The following is a 16,837-nucleotide window of genomic DNA, read 5'->3' on the forward strand; positions in this document are numbered from 1 at the left end:
ACTAAGGAGCATGGCACTTTCACTGTCTGTTGCCTATTTCCTTGGCATGTGTGGGCTCCGAACACCAACATCAACTATTACCCACTTGCTCGCTCATGCTTCAACTCTTGCACTTGGCGTTTTTTGTCTCCAAGGTGCCTGTATGCTAGTAGTGCTGGTGATTTTTGCACTTAGGTAAACAGCTTATTCGTTTCCAGAACAATTTCATTGTTCTGCACATGGTACTGAACTTGCCAGTGTTTTGTTGTTAAAGGTGGAATTGGGTAGGAAGATGTTGTGGCATCCCTTTTGATGCCCTAGTGCATTCAGCTTGTGCAGACATTCAAAGGTTTCATTATGTTGACAAAAATTGGGCTGAAACCATAGGAGGATAGTTGCCGAAGTGTAATGATAGCTTGGCAGTACACATGCTCAGTTATGCTGCTGGGGACCCTTATTGGTTAGTGCTACCGGGTAATGCTATTAGGCTTTTGGGTGCTGTAACGCTTTAACGTTTTAGTGTCTGCAGGATGGCCATCATTACAAGACACATTAAAACCATTGTAAGGACGCATGTCATGTTATGGCATAAGGATTGGCCCACCAAGTGACTACCTTTGCTTACACAATGTGGCAGTCTGGCCCAGTTTCCTTGACTGCCATCTATGCAGAAGGAGGAGGGAGGCAAAAAAAAAAAAAAAAAAAGGACCTCCGATTAATCTTTTCGCATAGACAGCTCATACGCTGCATTTTTCTTATCTTGCAGGCTTTGTTATTCAAAATGAAGCCTGCTATGGTCAGAATATCTGCATTTTATTCCTATTTATGCCTAATGAAGGTTGCTTTGTTCACAGTGTCACTTTTTATACTGTTTATCTTCTTGCAACACTAAGCTCACTTGTTTTAATGCTGCTACAGCTATGGCTGGGCCTTGCAGTGAAAGCAGACTGTGTTGTGTGCTGATCTCCACGTGAGAGTTGGTCCACGACATTTAGGCACCAAAATGCTTTTGTTCATTGACAAGGTACTATATAATATGGAGAGCTTTCACCTCAACATCAGTCTTGAGTTTGAGCTTTGAGAAATATGTTAAGGAAAAAGACACGAAGGTTGGCCTTGGTGATATGCTCATGTTCTTCCTATGAAGTGCTCTTCTGACAGTGCTCCTCGTGGATATGTTTTGAGAGGACGAGAACACTTCAACACGAAGAAAAAAAAAAACTTATTTGGTGCACAAATCATAAGAAAGGAAAGGAGGTGTCAAGACAGAACACTGCTAACAACCATCCAACTTTATTGCTCGCACAGCACAGAAATATAAAGTGAGGGGCGAAAGGGGGAGAACAGATAGGTAAATCTGAAACGGGCACATGGCAAGGCTAGCACAACACTTGTTTTACAAAGACAGATAAGCAGTCTCACTATCTAATAATCCTCTGTTTGGGGAGCTAAATCATAGGCTCCCCATCACACACATAAGGAAAGCCTGACAAATCTCTCCAGCCCTTTGGTCCTTATACTTTGTCACATTTGCACAGTTTTCAAACAAAAGGGTACACTTGGACCGAGAGCAGTGTACACTACCAGGTGGCGGCCAACTGGCCCACGTATCAAGTGCACGCGGTCCCACAGCTGGCCATTTATACATTAGAGTAAACATCTACTGCATGACAGTGGTATGTGATAGACAACTGCAACTGCAACTTTTTTTTTTCGCAGGCAGTGATGCATGCAATGGTTAATATTGAGGCCAACCATTTTTGCTGTGAAATTGGGAAGAAAAAAAAAAAACACTGTCAAGCATGAAAATCTCAGTCTGAAGTAAGAAAGGACATCTGAATTCTGTAAAATGTGTCTACTGAGAAATTTAAAGCTGAGAAAACTGCTGTGTTCAATGCTGCTCTGAAGTGAAGCACTAATTTGTGAGTGCGACTTTTGCACAGCCCTTGAAAACCCTGTAACAATTTCTTGTAAACTAACCTTACATGAAATACTTGTTTCAGATTCAGACAAAATGCTTCAGATTCTCTAACAAGAAGCTTATGGAACTGCGATACCCCTTTTTGGTGGAGTGCTATGTGGCAATTACTTCATGGTTCATATTTTGTAAAGCCTACCTCTTTTTTGACAACTCAGTGATACGAACTCTCGGGACAGCGGAAAAATTTGTATCACCCAATAATGTAAAAAAAATTTGAAATTACGCAGCAATTAAATGACTGACTTGCTCAAAAATTTTCTTTTTAAGCAATTCCTTATCTCATGGCAAAGTATTTTGAAGAAATATGCAGCAGACTTGAGAAAATTGCGCTTTTTTAGTGCATTGTCTCCGAAATCGGGCTTTGGGGGATGCTATCGCACCGCTGATTGCGTGCACGGCTTTCCATTGACGCAGCACCACCATATTGGTATTGCTGCAAACATGAAACAATGGAGATTTAGGTAGCTGCAGTGCTGTATTTCTTCATGCAGAAATAAAAGCAAGTGTGAAAAGGGAAAACTGGTGTCGCAATTTGTTACTGCAGTTGCATGGTGTGCGGGGAGTGCTCCTATTGGCTGATGTGAATTTATATCACTGGCGTGCTTGTTTCATATAAATTTTGACAGCAGTGAGCTGCACACGTCAACGTGTTTCGAGATTGACATTTCAACCTCCACTTGGTTATCTCGAGTTTTCTTCTGCATCCTAGGTACTGCTGATAGCTGCATCCTAGCTACTTCCTGATGGTGATAAGGACATGACTTGTGCAAGAGACTCTTTACTTTTCTTTGTGGCAGCAAACCTGCTTCGTATTGTGCAATCTGACGGGTGCAAAGGTAGTAAATCTTCAATTTGTCACTGGGCACCCAAGACGACGGAAGGCATGGAATACAGAGATAAAGCTACAGCTGGGAGCAAATGCCGCCGATATTGCTGACCTGGCATGATTGGGTTGCGTGTGATTGCTGGCTCCTGATAAAGTTACAAGGTGTTTGAAAATGGCTGAAAAGTCGCATGATACTGCACAAAGCAAAATTTTTTTTTTTTAGGGGAGGCGGGCGGTGGAGTCGTGGCAAAGTGACGTAGATTGCCCTGGCAACAGAAATGCGACCGATGTATCGGCCTGGCCACTCTGCCGGCTTGACAACGGCCAGTATCAGGCATTACCGCTGCCTTCTCACCGTCTCCGCAGAGGATCACATGGCAGCTTGACTGTTCATATGATCCAGTGCAACGCAGTGAGTGGTCCACAACATTCGAAATTTAGCATGTTGTAAGCTTATCAACTTGGGCTGGCAATTTCGCAAAACTCGTATAAACCCAGAATTCATATCGGCTGATCATATCACTGAGATTATACTGTATTTGTAGTCACTAAGATGCCATAAATCATAATTTTGCTTCCTATAGTTGGCAGAGTTAAGCTTTCTCTCCTAAATGTGACAAATCTCACTTGTACTGGTTCAGCAGTCGTTCATCAAGAGCATTTAGTTTTTTGTCTTGCATGTGTCTGAATAGGAAAATCAGAGTTAGCCCTGGGGTAAAGTTGCTTTTTAAGGATGAAACCAGTTTGTCACGGAAAGTAAAAACTATGCACAATCAACCGGGCTTGCCCTTCAGTGCACTAAGAACTGCCACTACCGGCGCCCTCTGCTGTAATTGTGGTGTAGTAAACTTTGTTGTGAAGTCAATCTACTAAACCGTGCTGAAAGACTGATGTCCCCAGAGATGATCGTTCCAGAATGCAGTCCCTGGCACAAGCTCTGAGGATCGTTTCCATACATACCAACTCTTCTGAATGTTTTCGTAAGTCTATGACCTTGGGCTAGTTCTATGATCTTAGGAATGTTGTGTCAAGTCTATAAAAAAAAATTGTGTATGTAAAAAGATTTCGCTTGTTGGTCAAAGATCTTCTGCTGGCAAAAGGACAGCAGAGGGGGTAGTAGTTGCTTCAAGCAAGTTTATCCATACACATTCCTATAACAGGCAAAATCGACAATGACAAATTCCCTGAAAATGCTAGGGTGATCTAAAACCAATGTGTTGCTTGCTCTGCTGATGTGGGTTTGGTGCTGTTCATGTGCTGTGTGTAAAAGTATGTAATTGTGATAAGGAACATATTTGTCCAACAAAAGATGCGTGCTCTGGACAAAAGAAAAATCCGCGTTAGTCCCCCCTCTCAGCATTGTGTGAGGAGGCTTTTTATAAACTTTAAGGTTCAGAGGTTGGCTGGTATATGTATTTTGCACACACGCTCCAAGTATGCTACAGCACCAGGTGCACTTAAAGTTTGTCATGAGCACAGTCACTGTGAGGCATCTTGAAGGAATGCAACCCCAGACATAACCATGGACGAGGCGAACATTTGTGCGTGTTGTCCGGTTCCACGTACAGTGGAACCTCATTGATACGTTCCCGTTATGTACGTTTTCGCGGCGTCTACGTTTGGAATCAAGAACACCAAAAATGACGCAATAGATTTACGCTCATTTTTTACCGGTTAATACGTTCCTGAAAAACATGATTTCTTGCCACCAACATTCAGTATGTCACCTAAGTGCGATAGTATGATATGTTTCCTGGCTGCTAGATTCCGCGTGAACAAGAAAATGCGTGATCGCGAATAGTGTATAGCTGGCTGCTGAGGCAGCTTCACCGCAATACTCACCCGCTTGTCTCACGTGAGAACGCTGACATGCACTCAGTTTCTCATTTCGGTACCAGCAAACCTCCGGGGTCATCGCACACAGCATTCACAGCTACCACTGCTGATCCTACAGCGATAAGCATTTTCGCCTATCCGTTTCACCGTGTGTGGTGCCATGAGAAACATAGTGCATGCTTTTAATAAGCAATAATAGAAACCTGCCGCCATTCCTTGCTGAAGACAGCGATCATATACGTTTTCCGGCCGCTAGATCCCATGTGAGCAAGAAAAGGCATGATCGAGAACAGTATATAGCCACCCGTCCCACCTGAAAATGACGGTGCACGCAGTTGCTTATTCCGGTACCAGCAAATCTCTGCCCGGATCGTTGCACGCCGCATTCACAGCCATCGCCGCCAAACCTATTGTGCTAAGCATCTTCACCTATTCGTATTACAGCGCGTGGTGCACAGTGCCATTGGCAGCATACTGCACTCTTTTAGCAGGCGACAATCCAAACAGGCCGCCCTTTCTTGCTACAGGTGGTGCTATGTTGGCATCACATTTTGCTTCAGCAGCATCCGGCGTCGCCCACCAGCTCTATTTAATTTCAGTTTCCGGTCGCCCTCTTAAAACACCGCGCAATAGGAAAACAACAAAACACGCCTCAGGCCATCAGGGCAGTACCAGCTCGACATGCGTCGGCGTCTCGTGCCGCAACGATCCGCGCGATGCTTTGCGTTACGTAGATGTCAACAATAAGTGAGTCTGAAAAATTTTTTTAGTTACTTCAGATCGTATATTTTCCTGATTAGTATGTGTTTTCTCGCGTTTTCTTTAAAAACGTATGAACGAGGTTCGACTGTATAATTCACCGACCGCCATGAAAGATGGGTCTAATTTGGAACAGCGCTACATGTGCTGGTGAAGCTGAAGGTGCCGAATAACGAGCGCAACCTGTCTGTTCATTTGTTTCTGATGAAAGGGTCTTCAATGGCAGCCTTGTACACGTGTAGAAGCTTAGGCTTTGCTTGGGTGGCTCGGGTAGCCAGTGTGCTCTGCCAGTATGCGCTGCTAATGAGTGGCGGTGCCGAAGAGGCGATGAAGTTGACGGGTGTGCTCGATGAAGTTGACGGGAAGTGAGCTCTGTATTGCTGAAATACGGCGGCTCCATTACAAGAGTCTTGGTCGATCCTCTAGGCCAATCCTCGCTCCCCGAACCGTGTCGGCATTCAGTACACAGTCATGGAGTCCTCGAAGAGCTGCGTAAGATCATCTTCGGTGTGGGTGCGTGGCGACAGGCGGGTGACTCGTTCCTGCAAAGAGTGAAGGGGATCCATTCGGCAGGGCACACGGGACGCATGCAACAGGTGCAAGTCGGGCGAAGAGCAGCTCAAGACCGGCCGACTTTAAGGTCCCTAAGCGGGGCAGTGAGATACGCCACAGCAAGGGCCTCGAGGTTAATTTTGACGGCTCTGGGTTCTTCCACATAACGTCAAATCACAAACATGCTCTTGCATTCCCCGCTCATCAAAATGCGGCTGCCTCGGCCAGGAATCCAACCTGCGACCCTTTGTGCCTTAGCCACTGGGCTACTGCAGTGAGTCGGTGAAAATCAGCGTGCGGTCAAATGACCAGAACTGGTTTTCATTAGTCACTTACTGAGCACTCTACCCTTTACTTTTCAGTTACTTGCTTAATGGTTCTCCCCTAGGCAATGTATCACGATACAGCTGCTTTTTTTCTTCCAACATTTTAATTGCAGGCAACGCAAAGAAAAGGCATTTTTAAAGTTTTTGTTGCTGCTGGTAGTCATTGAAATGGACACTGCATTCTTACGTCCTTGCTCTAATGTTAACAAACAAATAATGCAAGTCTAGTACTTGTCACTACATAGATGATGCACGTAGCACCACACTAGGCACTGCATCTTTGCTCTCTGCTGTACAGGGTCGTCCTTTTTGAAAGGGAACACGCGAGCGCGTGGCCTGTGCTCTGCGGCGGCTGCCTAGAGCGCCGGTCAGTGGCAGCAAGAGGAAGCACGTCCGCTTTTGGCGTCATCTATTGACGGTCAGAATGACTAGGCATGGCCGATTGGAAGCGCCTACTGGACTCCCGTCTCCGTATTACTGATGCGCAAGGAGCGGGGCCTGCAGCGCAGCGTCTGCTGCTAGCAAATCGCGCTCGCGCTGCAGGCCCCGCTCCTTGCGCATCAGTAATACGGGGACGGGAGTCCAATAGGCGCTTCCAATCGGCCATGCCTAGTCATTCTGACCGTCAATAGATGACGCCAAAAGCGGACGTGCTTCCTCTTGCTGCCACTGACCGGCGCTCTAGGCAGCCGCCGCAGAGCACAGGCCACGCGCTCGCGTGTTCCCTTTCAAAAAGGACGACCCTGTACATACGTGCCTATACACTATAACACGTGTTACACTCAAAACTTATGAAATGCAAATTAAAAATTATGTTCTTTAATGTTCTTAATCAACGACGGACTACTATGAACTAGAGAGGCCCTGGTGGAAGGCTTAGGATAAATTTCATTCACTTGGGGTTCACATAAATCACAAAGTGCACATAAATCTAAGCACACAAGCGTCTTTACATGCCGCCCCTATCAGTATGGGTGTGCAAATACTGAATAGTAGATTTAGAGTCAAATATACGATTGGACCAAGGAAAAAGAAAGCCAAATATCGAATTGAATATTGGATAGAAGAAAATTTAACACAAAGCTTCGTGCTTACAAATTTTGTGCAGAAAAACACGGCGCTGCACAGACTCAGGGGGCTACTCACACTACGTAACAGGAATGTTACTAGCTATAGGTAACTTAGGTACTTAGGAATAAAGCTGCATTGTATGGTCTACTCTTATTAATTAAAGGAAATATCAGATTAGTATGCCAACACTGATAACAACTCAAATTGTATATAAAGGTTGGGAAATATTTTTACTGATAGATTGTCTGTTGAATAAAATCTAGTGCTTTTTTTCCCCTCTGAACCTGAAGAAATAGAACAGCTATGTTGTACTGAATACCAATGAGGTTTTCAGTTTAATAGTGGACCATACTGTGCTTAATTGCAATTCTCTACTGCTTGGCAAGTTTTGTTTTTCAATTTGCTTCCAGAAAACAAAAGGGTTTCTTCAATCTTTATGGCAAGCGGTTTCTGTGTGTTGTCGTCAGGTCGTTGAGCCCAATTTGTGCAACAGACAAAAGTTGGGACTGTGCCATCACATGATTCGGTAGCGCTCCGCGTGTTTATCGACAATGCATGGGTCGACTATAGTGGGCACCGATGGTAAAGAGTGGGTGCCTTTTCACTTCTTGTTTTGGCCTTGTTTGCTGCCTGTCGCAAGTTCTCAAATTGGGAGGCCCATAGGAAGTTTGTGCGACATGACAACCCCTCCTCCCAACTTCTGCTCGCGTCCACCTGGCGTGCGTGTAAATGCATCTGTAGCAGGGGGGTCACAGTGCGCTAATTACCATATTTACACAATTGTAGGTGGACTTACAATCGAAACCAAAACATAACACAGCCAATAAAGTGAGACCAACGAGATATCAGGCAGCTACAATGTAGTTACAATTTTATGTTTGCTCTATGGCCCTACCCGTAGCTTTTCGCTATCCCGTGAATGTTTTTGCTTTTTGGAAGGGTTTTTCAACCTTTTTTAGTGTTTTACAGTGCACACAACACTCTTGGAGGAGTGTCGAAAGTTGATGGAAGTGCCGCTGTTCAATTCGCAGTGGTACCCTCAGAACGGCAGCGCTTGTGGGGAGTATCGATAGTTCATGGAAGAGCAGACACCACTCGCGTGTTTCTCTTTCCCTGTAGCTTAGTTTGGTGCATTCAATTTGACTGTGTGTAGTGACCTTGAAGGCGAAATGGAAGAGACAAGTGTAGCGCCATAACCGTCTCTCAGAGGAGGAAACCTCAACAGCACTGCACGGGGAAGCGACTTGACTGCCGGCTACATGCTACTTCCATGCTTCCTCAGTTGTCATGAGTTCTCCAGGCCCAGTAAACATTCGGCGCTTGTTCACAGCAGCGTTCAAGAGCGCTGCCATCCTTCACACTGAAAAAACGAATCACTGCACAGCGGGCTGCGAGTTCAATGTTTCTGAACGGGTGGTGCGAGAGTGGCGACTGCAGCAAAGCAAAATTTTCACCTGTGACGAGAAGCGAAGAATTTCCCATGGGCCGAAGTTGGGACACTTTCCGGAGCTGTAGGCCAAGCTTGCAGTGTACGTCGCTGAAATGCGTGATCGGTCCCTGCCACTGAAGTGCGACATGGTCATGAAACAAGCCCGAATCTTTGCCCTTGAAGGACTTGCTCTGCCGTGAGTACAATGAGTGGCTGGCGGCAGAAGACCTGAACTTACGCCTACTGAACCTGTCAAGAGTCTCCCTGACGGGTGCATTCGGCGAGGGCTGCTGTCCCACAAGATTGCAACCACACCATTGCATGGTGTGGTTGTTTGCCAAATGTGGAATTTTGCTGGACAACAACGCACTGTCGGACCGTAGCAGCGATGACAATGGCAGCACTCGTGAGGACGATGGCACAAATGAACACGAGTAGTCCAGTGACCATGCCAGCTACTAATAAATTTTCGTTATGGAATGTGCCCTCGGGTAAGCTCTTTTTTTTTCCCTGTCATACGGGGTATGGGGGCGTCGACTTACATTCGAGTCGACTTACAATCATGTAAATATGGTACATGACATTTTCCAATCATGCCATGTAAATCCAATGCTAGTTTTGCGACAGATTGCTCGGAGCTACGAGAAGAGATTGATGTGCATCTACGGATGGCATTTGGTGGTTCGGTATGGTGTTGCGCAATGATGCCGACCGTGAACAACCGTCATCCCGTACATTCCCTTTTGCTGGCGAGGTGGCTTGTTGGCTTTCCGAGTCTTGTGTTACAGCTGCAAATAGATCTACGTTGATTTGGTATGAAGTTCTGCACCAGAGGATTCCTCTTACTCGATTCTATTCCTTTCTTATCATCCACCATTCACAATTGGACAATTCTGCTGATGACCTAGGAAGAGCCCTGCTCCGACCACTGGCGAAGAACGAAAATGACTGGAGCAGAACTGTTACATCATCCCAGCCGCGATCATTTAAAGGCACAGGGTGGGCCCTATATCTCCCATGTATTTCGAGCCTTATGTAAGACCCATTTTCTCAGTAACTACTGCGCGTGGCGCATTCAGGTTTGTTTCATTTTATTCGGGATTATGTCATGCATTGGAACTAGAACTAAGATTACTTTTTCAAAGACCAAAAGCTGAATGATTTTTTTACCAACATAGCACGTTTTTATTGTTTTTTTCCCAAAGAAAACAGTTCAAGAATAAAAAAAAAAAATAGTTCCAAGAAAAATTAATTATTGAGTATATGTGTACCATTCTAGTTCAGCAGCTGTACATATATGTCTACCTTATGATAGCTAAAAATCAGCTTTCCGTGATTTAAAGTTTTTATAATGGGGCAAATGTAACAAAAAAATTCATTTTGAGATATTGAGGGTCATAAACAAAAAAACATGCCAACTTTATCTAAAAACAATAAGATGCACTGAACCATTTGCCTAATAGCCACCAGCCATACAGTCATCGCCAGAGTCAGCTTTTCGTTTCTTTGTTTGTTTTGTCCTGTATTTTGCCCCTCTCTTGGCGAAATACGGTTGCCAACTGTCATCTCAATTGCACCTAACCACATCACAGTGTTGTGCCCTGGAAACATGCTAAATGTCCTCAGGATGTTAACTTGGGCCATGCAGCCTTCATTGAACATGAGCGCAGCATCAAAGATGGCAGTTTTGAGCATCTCCATTCCAAGGAACACATTTTTCGGTGTGTTCCAGCCACCTACGTGCAATGAAGTGCACCGTGTGCCCTTAGGTTGCCAGACTGCTTTTTAAAAAGCTGCTAAGCTGAGAGAAATTTCCAGTTTCGGTTTTGAACAAAATTTGTGAGCGGAAGAAACATGAGCGATTGCCAGGTTGTGCAAGGTCTAAAGAAAGGGGGCATGGCTGCTCATCACTTGGTTTCGAAAAGCTGGTTCTTTTGGATCAATGAAAATGCAGAAAAATATGTGGGGCGCTGAGTATTGTTAAAAAGGCCTGAGCATTCCAAAAAGAAATGGAAAAACCAAAAATCAACTTTGAAAAAAAAAAAATTTTCCCCTACCCTGTGTAGCTTAAAGTTTAAAAGTTTACCAAAATGTTGGTATCATCAGTGCCCTCACGTTCTACCCGAAATGTGGAATTGAAATTGAATTGAAATTGGTCTTGCGCTCGGCAGATCAGTGCCGTGGCCACGAAGCCACACTCAAGCAGGTGCCCGCTCTGAAAGGAACAAGCGGGCGTGCACTGACCTGAGGCAGGGTGCCTCTCACGAGGGCGGGGATGTCGTCGCTGCCGTAGCCCAGGGCAGCGAGTCCGTTGTCCACCTTCATGTCCTGCATGTACTTCCGCAGCACGTCGGCCAAGGCCCGGCCGGCGTCCGCTTCCTTCAGATTGGTCGCATCACCCCCTGCAGTGGACAGGAAGTATTGCAGGGGTAAATATGTTACGCAGATCCAACGCACACGTTGGCAGAGTATCTATATGATAGAAAACTATAGTGAAGGGGTGCGTCGAATGCTATACTTAGAACTAAATGTGATCTACACAATGCATGACATCATGCAAAGTTTATGTTTATGCAATATAACGATAGCCTGCAGTGCGCAAGCACATGCACATGAAATGAACAGCGAAGAAAAATACGAGACAGACAAACGGAGCACTCCGCTTGTTTTTTCTTCACTGTACATTGCATGTGCATGTGCCTGCACCCTACAGGCCGTCATTAAGACCTGGCAACTCACCCAGCAACAAGTTCTGCGAGACTTGCGCAGAATGGCATTTTGTGACACAAGCGCCGCAGGCCATAACACAAAGCCACAAATCGTGTGGACGCACAGTGTGAGACGACGTCACGAGGACGAAGCTGATGCTTGGTTCTTGTCGAGGGAAGAATAGCGAGGAGAGGTGTGTGGCATAGAGGAGCCCCTATCTACACTGCCACAGAGGCACACGGCTGTTCTAGAAAATTGGCCAACGATGGGAACATACCCAGTGGCCCAAGAATGGTACACGTCGGCAGCAGTTAGTGGCCAGTTTCCAGCTTTTACGTTCCTGCACTATGTGCCACCCATGGTTGACAGCGTACTCTTCATCTGCCACCATGGCCGTGACTGGCACTGGCTAACACTTGCACGGATGGACGTAGCACACATATGCAATACCTCTTGCAATACCTTCACGAAACAGGCCAACATGCTTATGCTTAATTTCATTATGAAGTTATGCCTCGTGGCAACCCAAGCGAACGAAAAAAAGAAGTACCCAAGAAAGCGGACAGGGGGACAACCACTGCTGCAGCTCAATGCTCAAGTGTCTCACATGTAAAGCGAAGGCTGTGGGTTCAACTACCACCCACGGCAAATTCTCTCCATCCACCTTCATTTCCATTTTGTGGCGAAGCTGTTAAGGCGAGGGAGCCATCACCGAGAACCAGGACCGCACTCTAACGCAGGAGCAACTACTGTTGCGTTCGAGCGAAACCGTAAGCCAGCAAACTGACCCCTTTCACTTCCAAAGGATGTGAGAACTTCCTTGTACAGCTTCATTGTCTTTGATGTATACTATCTGTCGTCAGATTGGCATACATCTAAGGATATTTTTACTTCTTATTTGTACACAAGTTAGTTAAAGAGAAAAGTCTTCCTTGGCTTCATTATCCGTTGACTTCATTCTGTTGCTAACAATAAATTTGACGCCCTCAGTTCCTCTGTATGTTCTTGGTATGGGCAGTATGAAGCTCAGGTGCACAGAAAAAGTCAAGGTATGTCTTAAAGGTATGCTTGTGCAGGCAAAGTTAAGGTATGTTTCAGTGGCAGCTGTCTGCAATTATTAACAACAGGATATCTGATGGGAAAGAAAAGACAACCATTGAATCACAGCAGTGAATGAAGTTTATGTAATGAAAACCAATGACCTCTCAAATCAACATTGTACTAATTGTAACATTAACATTAGCATGCATAATTAAAGCAACATTAGCATGTATAATGATGTTGCAAGGTGAACGCAGTATTAAATAAAATTCTGGTGTCTTTAGTGCTAAAACCAAGATATGATAACATGGTTTTTGTTTCTAACATTGTGTTATCCCAGTTTAACTTTGACCACCTGGGGTTCTTTAATGTGCACCCGTTAACATGGTACTGAGTGGTTTCTTGAATTCCACCACCATCAGAATGCAGACACCGTAGCCAGAATTGAGCCGAAGCAGTATGAATCCCGACGGCAGGCTTCTAAACATAGTCCATATAGTAAGCAACAAAATATAGATAGGTGTTCCACATTGCTTCAAGGGGGTGTTTGTGGCAAAATTATACGTAGAACACTAATGCACTTTGCCTGCAACAAGTTTCTGGTATGGTCATCATGTGATTGGTTCTAACTTTGTAAATGTTCTGTAGAGGCCAATATATTGAAGATAATGACTTACAGGGTATGTCAGTGAAACCCAGACCTTGTGGGGACAACAAGTGTTTAGAAAATTTACATCAAAGTAAATGAGGCCCATCTTGTAACAGCTCACTGCAATGGGTAATATCAGAGCTTCAAAACGACATAGGTCGGTGTGCTCAGAAAGGCACAATCAATGCAAAATGCAACGGAAGGCTAGTAGTGATTACCACAAGTGAAAGATAGGCAGTTTACATGGTTGAACTGTGTTATAAGGAATTCATGTCTGACATGAAAATGTCTTTGTTATATTCTATGTTGGTAATAAGCATAACATTAATGCCAGTGAAAAAAAAATCATAGATTCTAAGATCTAGTTCATTACACAGCCGAACCCATTTAAGTGAACTTGACAGTTCCGCGAAAAGTGATCACTGTATCAGTAGTTTGTTAGTATATGTGGGCTCCCCCTTCAAAGCGTGAAAAAATTAATGACACTATACACGTGGCGGCAGTAACGATTTGACACTACTTAGATCTGAAAATAGGATTTTCAGCACCTCCATTTTTGTTCCCGGCACTTTTTCACCCCTAACTACAAGTTTACGCTAAAAACGTCATTTAAAGAGCGAAATGTGGCATCATATCCCCTTCGAAACAGCGCCTTGCCTGTTCATATCACCTGCCATTTTAAAACTACGACCGCATCTGCTGGCATTTTTTCTTCGAGACCTGGTAATAGATTTTGCTATCAGCGGGACACGAGTGGATACTGCATAGGATTGCGAAGCATTCCAGTCGGCTGGAAGCAAAAACTACAGCTGCGGCATGCTGGCATTTTGCAAACACCTTGCTATTACGGCTACAACATTTTGTCAGACGAGCAATTTCGTCAAAGGTATAACTGATTGCCAGCGGTGCAGCCACCATCGCATTTCTTTTGCCATCAAGGCCAATAAAACATTGTTTAAATAATAAAGCAAAAAAGACACCCCAAGAAGGTATTTACCACAAAGCGTGTTTTGCAACATGGGTGTGTTGCTGCACAAGAAGTTCCACCCAAACCCTCAAGATTCGAAGCTTACTTGAAATCAGCCAATGCCGTTCGGTGCCAGTGCCCGAGAATTCCAGGGGTAGGGGGGTGGGTTCAGAGGTACCCCCTCCCCCCTTCTTTTGTGGAAGCTCACGCTGTATTTGTGGCAAATGCTTTTGTAGCATCTGATAGCAGCTTGGCGGTTGAGGCTGCATGCTGAGCAAGTGAGAGTGACTGTTCTTATACCACTTTTTATGCTGTGTACTTAAACCTCACAACCCCCCACTGCTGAGCTAGTAGCTGATTGATTTATTCATGGAGTTTACGAAAGTTCCAAGGCGAAAGAGATACCGTAGTGGATGGCTCAAGGTTAGTTCTTCAACATGTGCCTGATCCTAGCTAAATGCGCAAGTGTTTTTGCAACCCGCTGCAGCAGCCCCGTGGCAATGGCATTTTTATTTTTATTTGATATACCTCTGGGCCAAAGTATATTACAGAAGGGAGTGAGAAACTAGAAATACAAGAAAAAGTATATACGAAAGCATTAGGTGAAACGTAATGAATAAAGCATGATTAACATGATTATAAAAGTAGCAGGTAGCAACATTAGCTATGACCAATAAAGAATAAAACATAACAAAATAAAGCAAGCTTAACATGGTTAACATAAAACTAGCAGGTACAAAAATGAGTTCTATCTCCACAATACTAGCTAATGCATTCTTAAAGAGCTCATGGTTTAGGATTGTAGCAGCATTCTCGGGAAGGTGATTCCACTCGTCAGACGAGCGTGGAAGAAATGAAAGTGAAAAGGAATTAGCTCTGAAAAAAGGTGTGCGCTGCCCAGCTCGAGCATTCGATCCCGGCCACTGCGGCCACATTTTGATGAGGAGTGAAATGCATGAATGCTTGTTTACTTAGATCTAGGTGCAGGTTGAAAAGCCCAGGCTACAAAATAAATTTGGAATCTCCGTGCTATGGTGTACCTCACAATCAGATTGTGGTTTCAGCAAGTAAAACTGCAGGTTATAATTCTTTATTGCAATAGCAATTATAGGGACATTTGAAGCAAATTTTTGCTGTTGTTGCTGTGAGGTTCTGTATATATTTAGGTATATGCGGGTTATATTGCCACGCCATTCTGTCACCAAAGTTGCTCGTACCAGGTCTTACATTCGTGAAAACATAATTCCTCAGAATTTTGAGAATGACAGCCCACAAATGTCATAAAACAAGACACCGACATGGCATGCCTGTTATCTTAAGTCTTCTCAGAGTTTTAAAAGTGCGAAACAATAAGAGAGCTCAAACTTAAAAATGGTGCAATTATAATGACGTGGCTGTGCACTACCTCCCGGATTAGGCCGGGAAAGACGTTTTAAACATACCAAGTACGGAGAAGTGGTGGTAAAGACGCTAAGAAAGATGTTGGCTTTAATTAAAACACATAAATGAAATTGTCCGATGGCAGGATTCAAACAGAGGACCCCTAGCTCAGCAGCTCGTTTTTACTTAGTCAGCTTACGTCTGCTTCAATTCATGCTGCCACTACAGCTATGAGCCTCAGACTTGGTGTGATATTCTAACACGTTTCTGTCGCATTCATCGCTTCGCCCTTATGGCAAAACGGTGAAATTTTTTACAAGTGCTTTTTTTCTTTTCTTCCTTTCTTTCCTTTTTTTTGTTCTTGTGGCATTTTGTCCCCATCAAAAGGTGGCTGGCATGACTTGGGAATAGAACGAATGATCTCGCACTTTGCAGAAGACCGATGTAGCCACTGAGCCACCAGGCAGATCTCAACTTCAAGGACGCAGTTAGGAGCGCTTCTAGTTGGGTCTATGGATCTGTACAAGACGGAGGAACTCACCAAGGGCCTTCACTGCCTCAATGTGGCGCTCGGGACACATGCTGGCGGTGAACTCGAACACGGCTGGTGATGTCATCACCACAGAGAGGCCGTGGGGCTGCACAGGGTGGAGGCAAAGAAATGAGATTTACAGTGGGTTAAATGTAATCTTAAGCACATGCCCGACAAGCCCAGTAGATTACGCCTGTGCGTGAATCAAGACGAAAGAATCAAACAGCCTTGTTCTAAGAGACACACTTGTGGCATTCAACAAAACAACACTAAGGTTACCATTGAAGTTACAGTTAGTATCGACACAAAAGTTCCGTCTCCCACTTTTTTTGCTGTTGTTTAGATAGCTGCTGAATCTAATTCCCAGTACAAAGCATCAATCCTTTGCAGCGACAAATAATTCAAAGCACCTCCTATACGAGCCATTCAAAATGCATGCCTCGGAATGCAATGTAGTTTTAGACAGAAAGGAGACTGGCATTTTCGTCACCAAAAGCAGATCTAGTAGTCATGTGGTGTCACAAACAGCTCAAAGGCGTGCCAGTCAGCCCAGTGCAGCCGTTCAAGGCCGTAGTGACCGTGCCGCTGAAAGCTGCCAAACTGGCCCTTCCAATTGCGCGCGTCTCTCGAAAACGAAGGGGAACCCTCCTTGTCCCGTCGAGCGCTGAATGAACTCGTCTTTTGGCAACATGGTCGTGGTGTTTACGTAAGCGTCAGCTGCGTCCTGTACCACGAGACCACCACATCAAATTTCAGTGATGTGATGAGTTTCCTTTTTCACATCCAGTCACGTTGCACTT

The 16,837-nt window shown here is 44.7% G+C and overlaps 1 protein-coding gene across 1 annotated transcript in view; it reads right to left on the reverse strand.

The window, feature by feature from the left end:
* Positions 1-1,255: 1,255 nt before the first annotated feature.
* The window catches only part of T3dh (Type III alcohol dehydrogenase), a 77,456-nt gene continuing 61,874 nt past the window's right edge, over positions 1,256-16,837 (reverse strand). The window contains exons 10-12 of the mRNA XM_050177828.3: positions 16,047-16,143; positions 11,004-11,161; positions 1,256-5,923 (exon numbers count right to left, since the gene is read on the reverse strand). Of these exons, the coding sequence (XP_050033785.1) occupies positions 5,840-5,923; positions 11,004-11,161; positions 16,047-16,143 (339 nt within the window). The 3' untranslated portion in view covers positions 1,256-5,839. The remainder of the gene's footprint in view (positions 5,924-11,003; positions 11,162-16,046; positions 16,144-16,837) is intronic.

The sequence above is a fragment of the Dermacentor andersoni genome, chromosome 4, assembly GCF_023375885.2.
Source record: "Dermacentor andersoni chromosome 4, qqDerAnde1_hic_scaffold, whole genome shotgun sequence".
NCBI lineage: Eukaryota > Metazoa > Arthropoda > Arachnida > Ixodida > Ixodidae > Dermacentor > Dermacentor andersoni.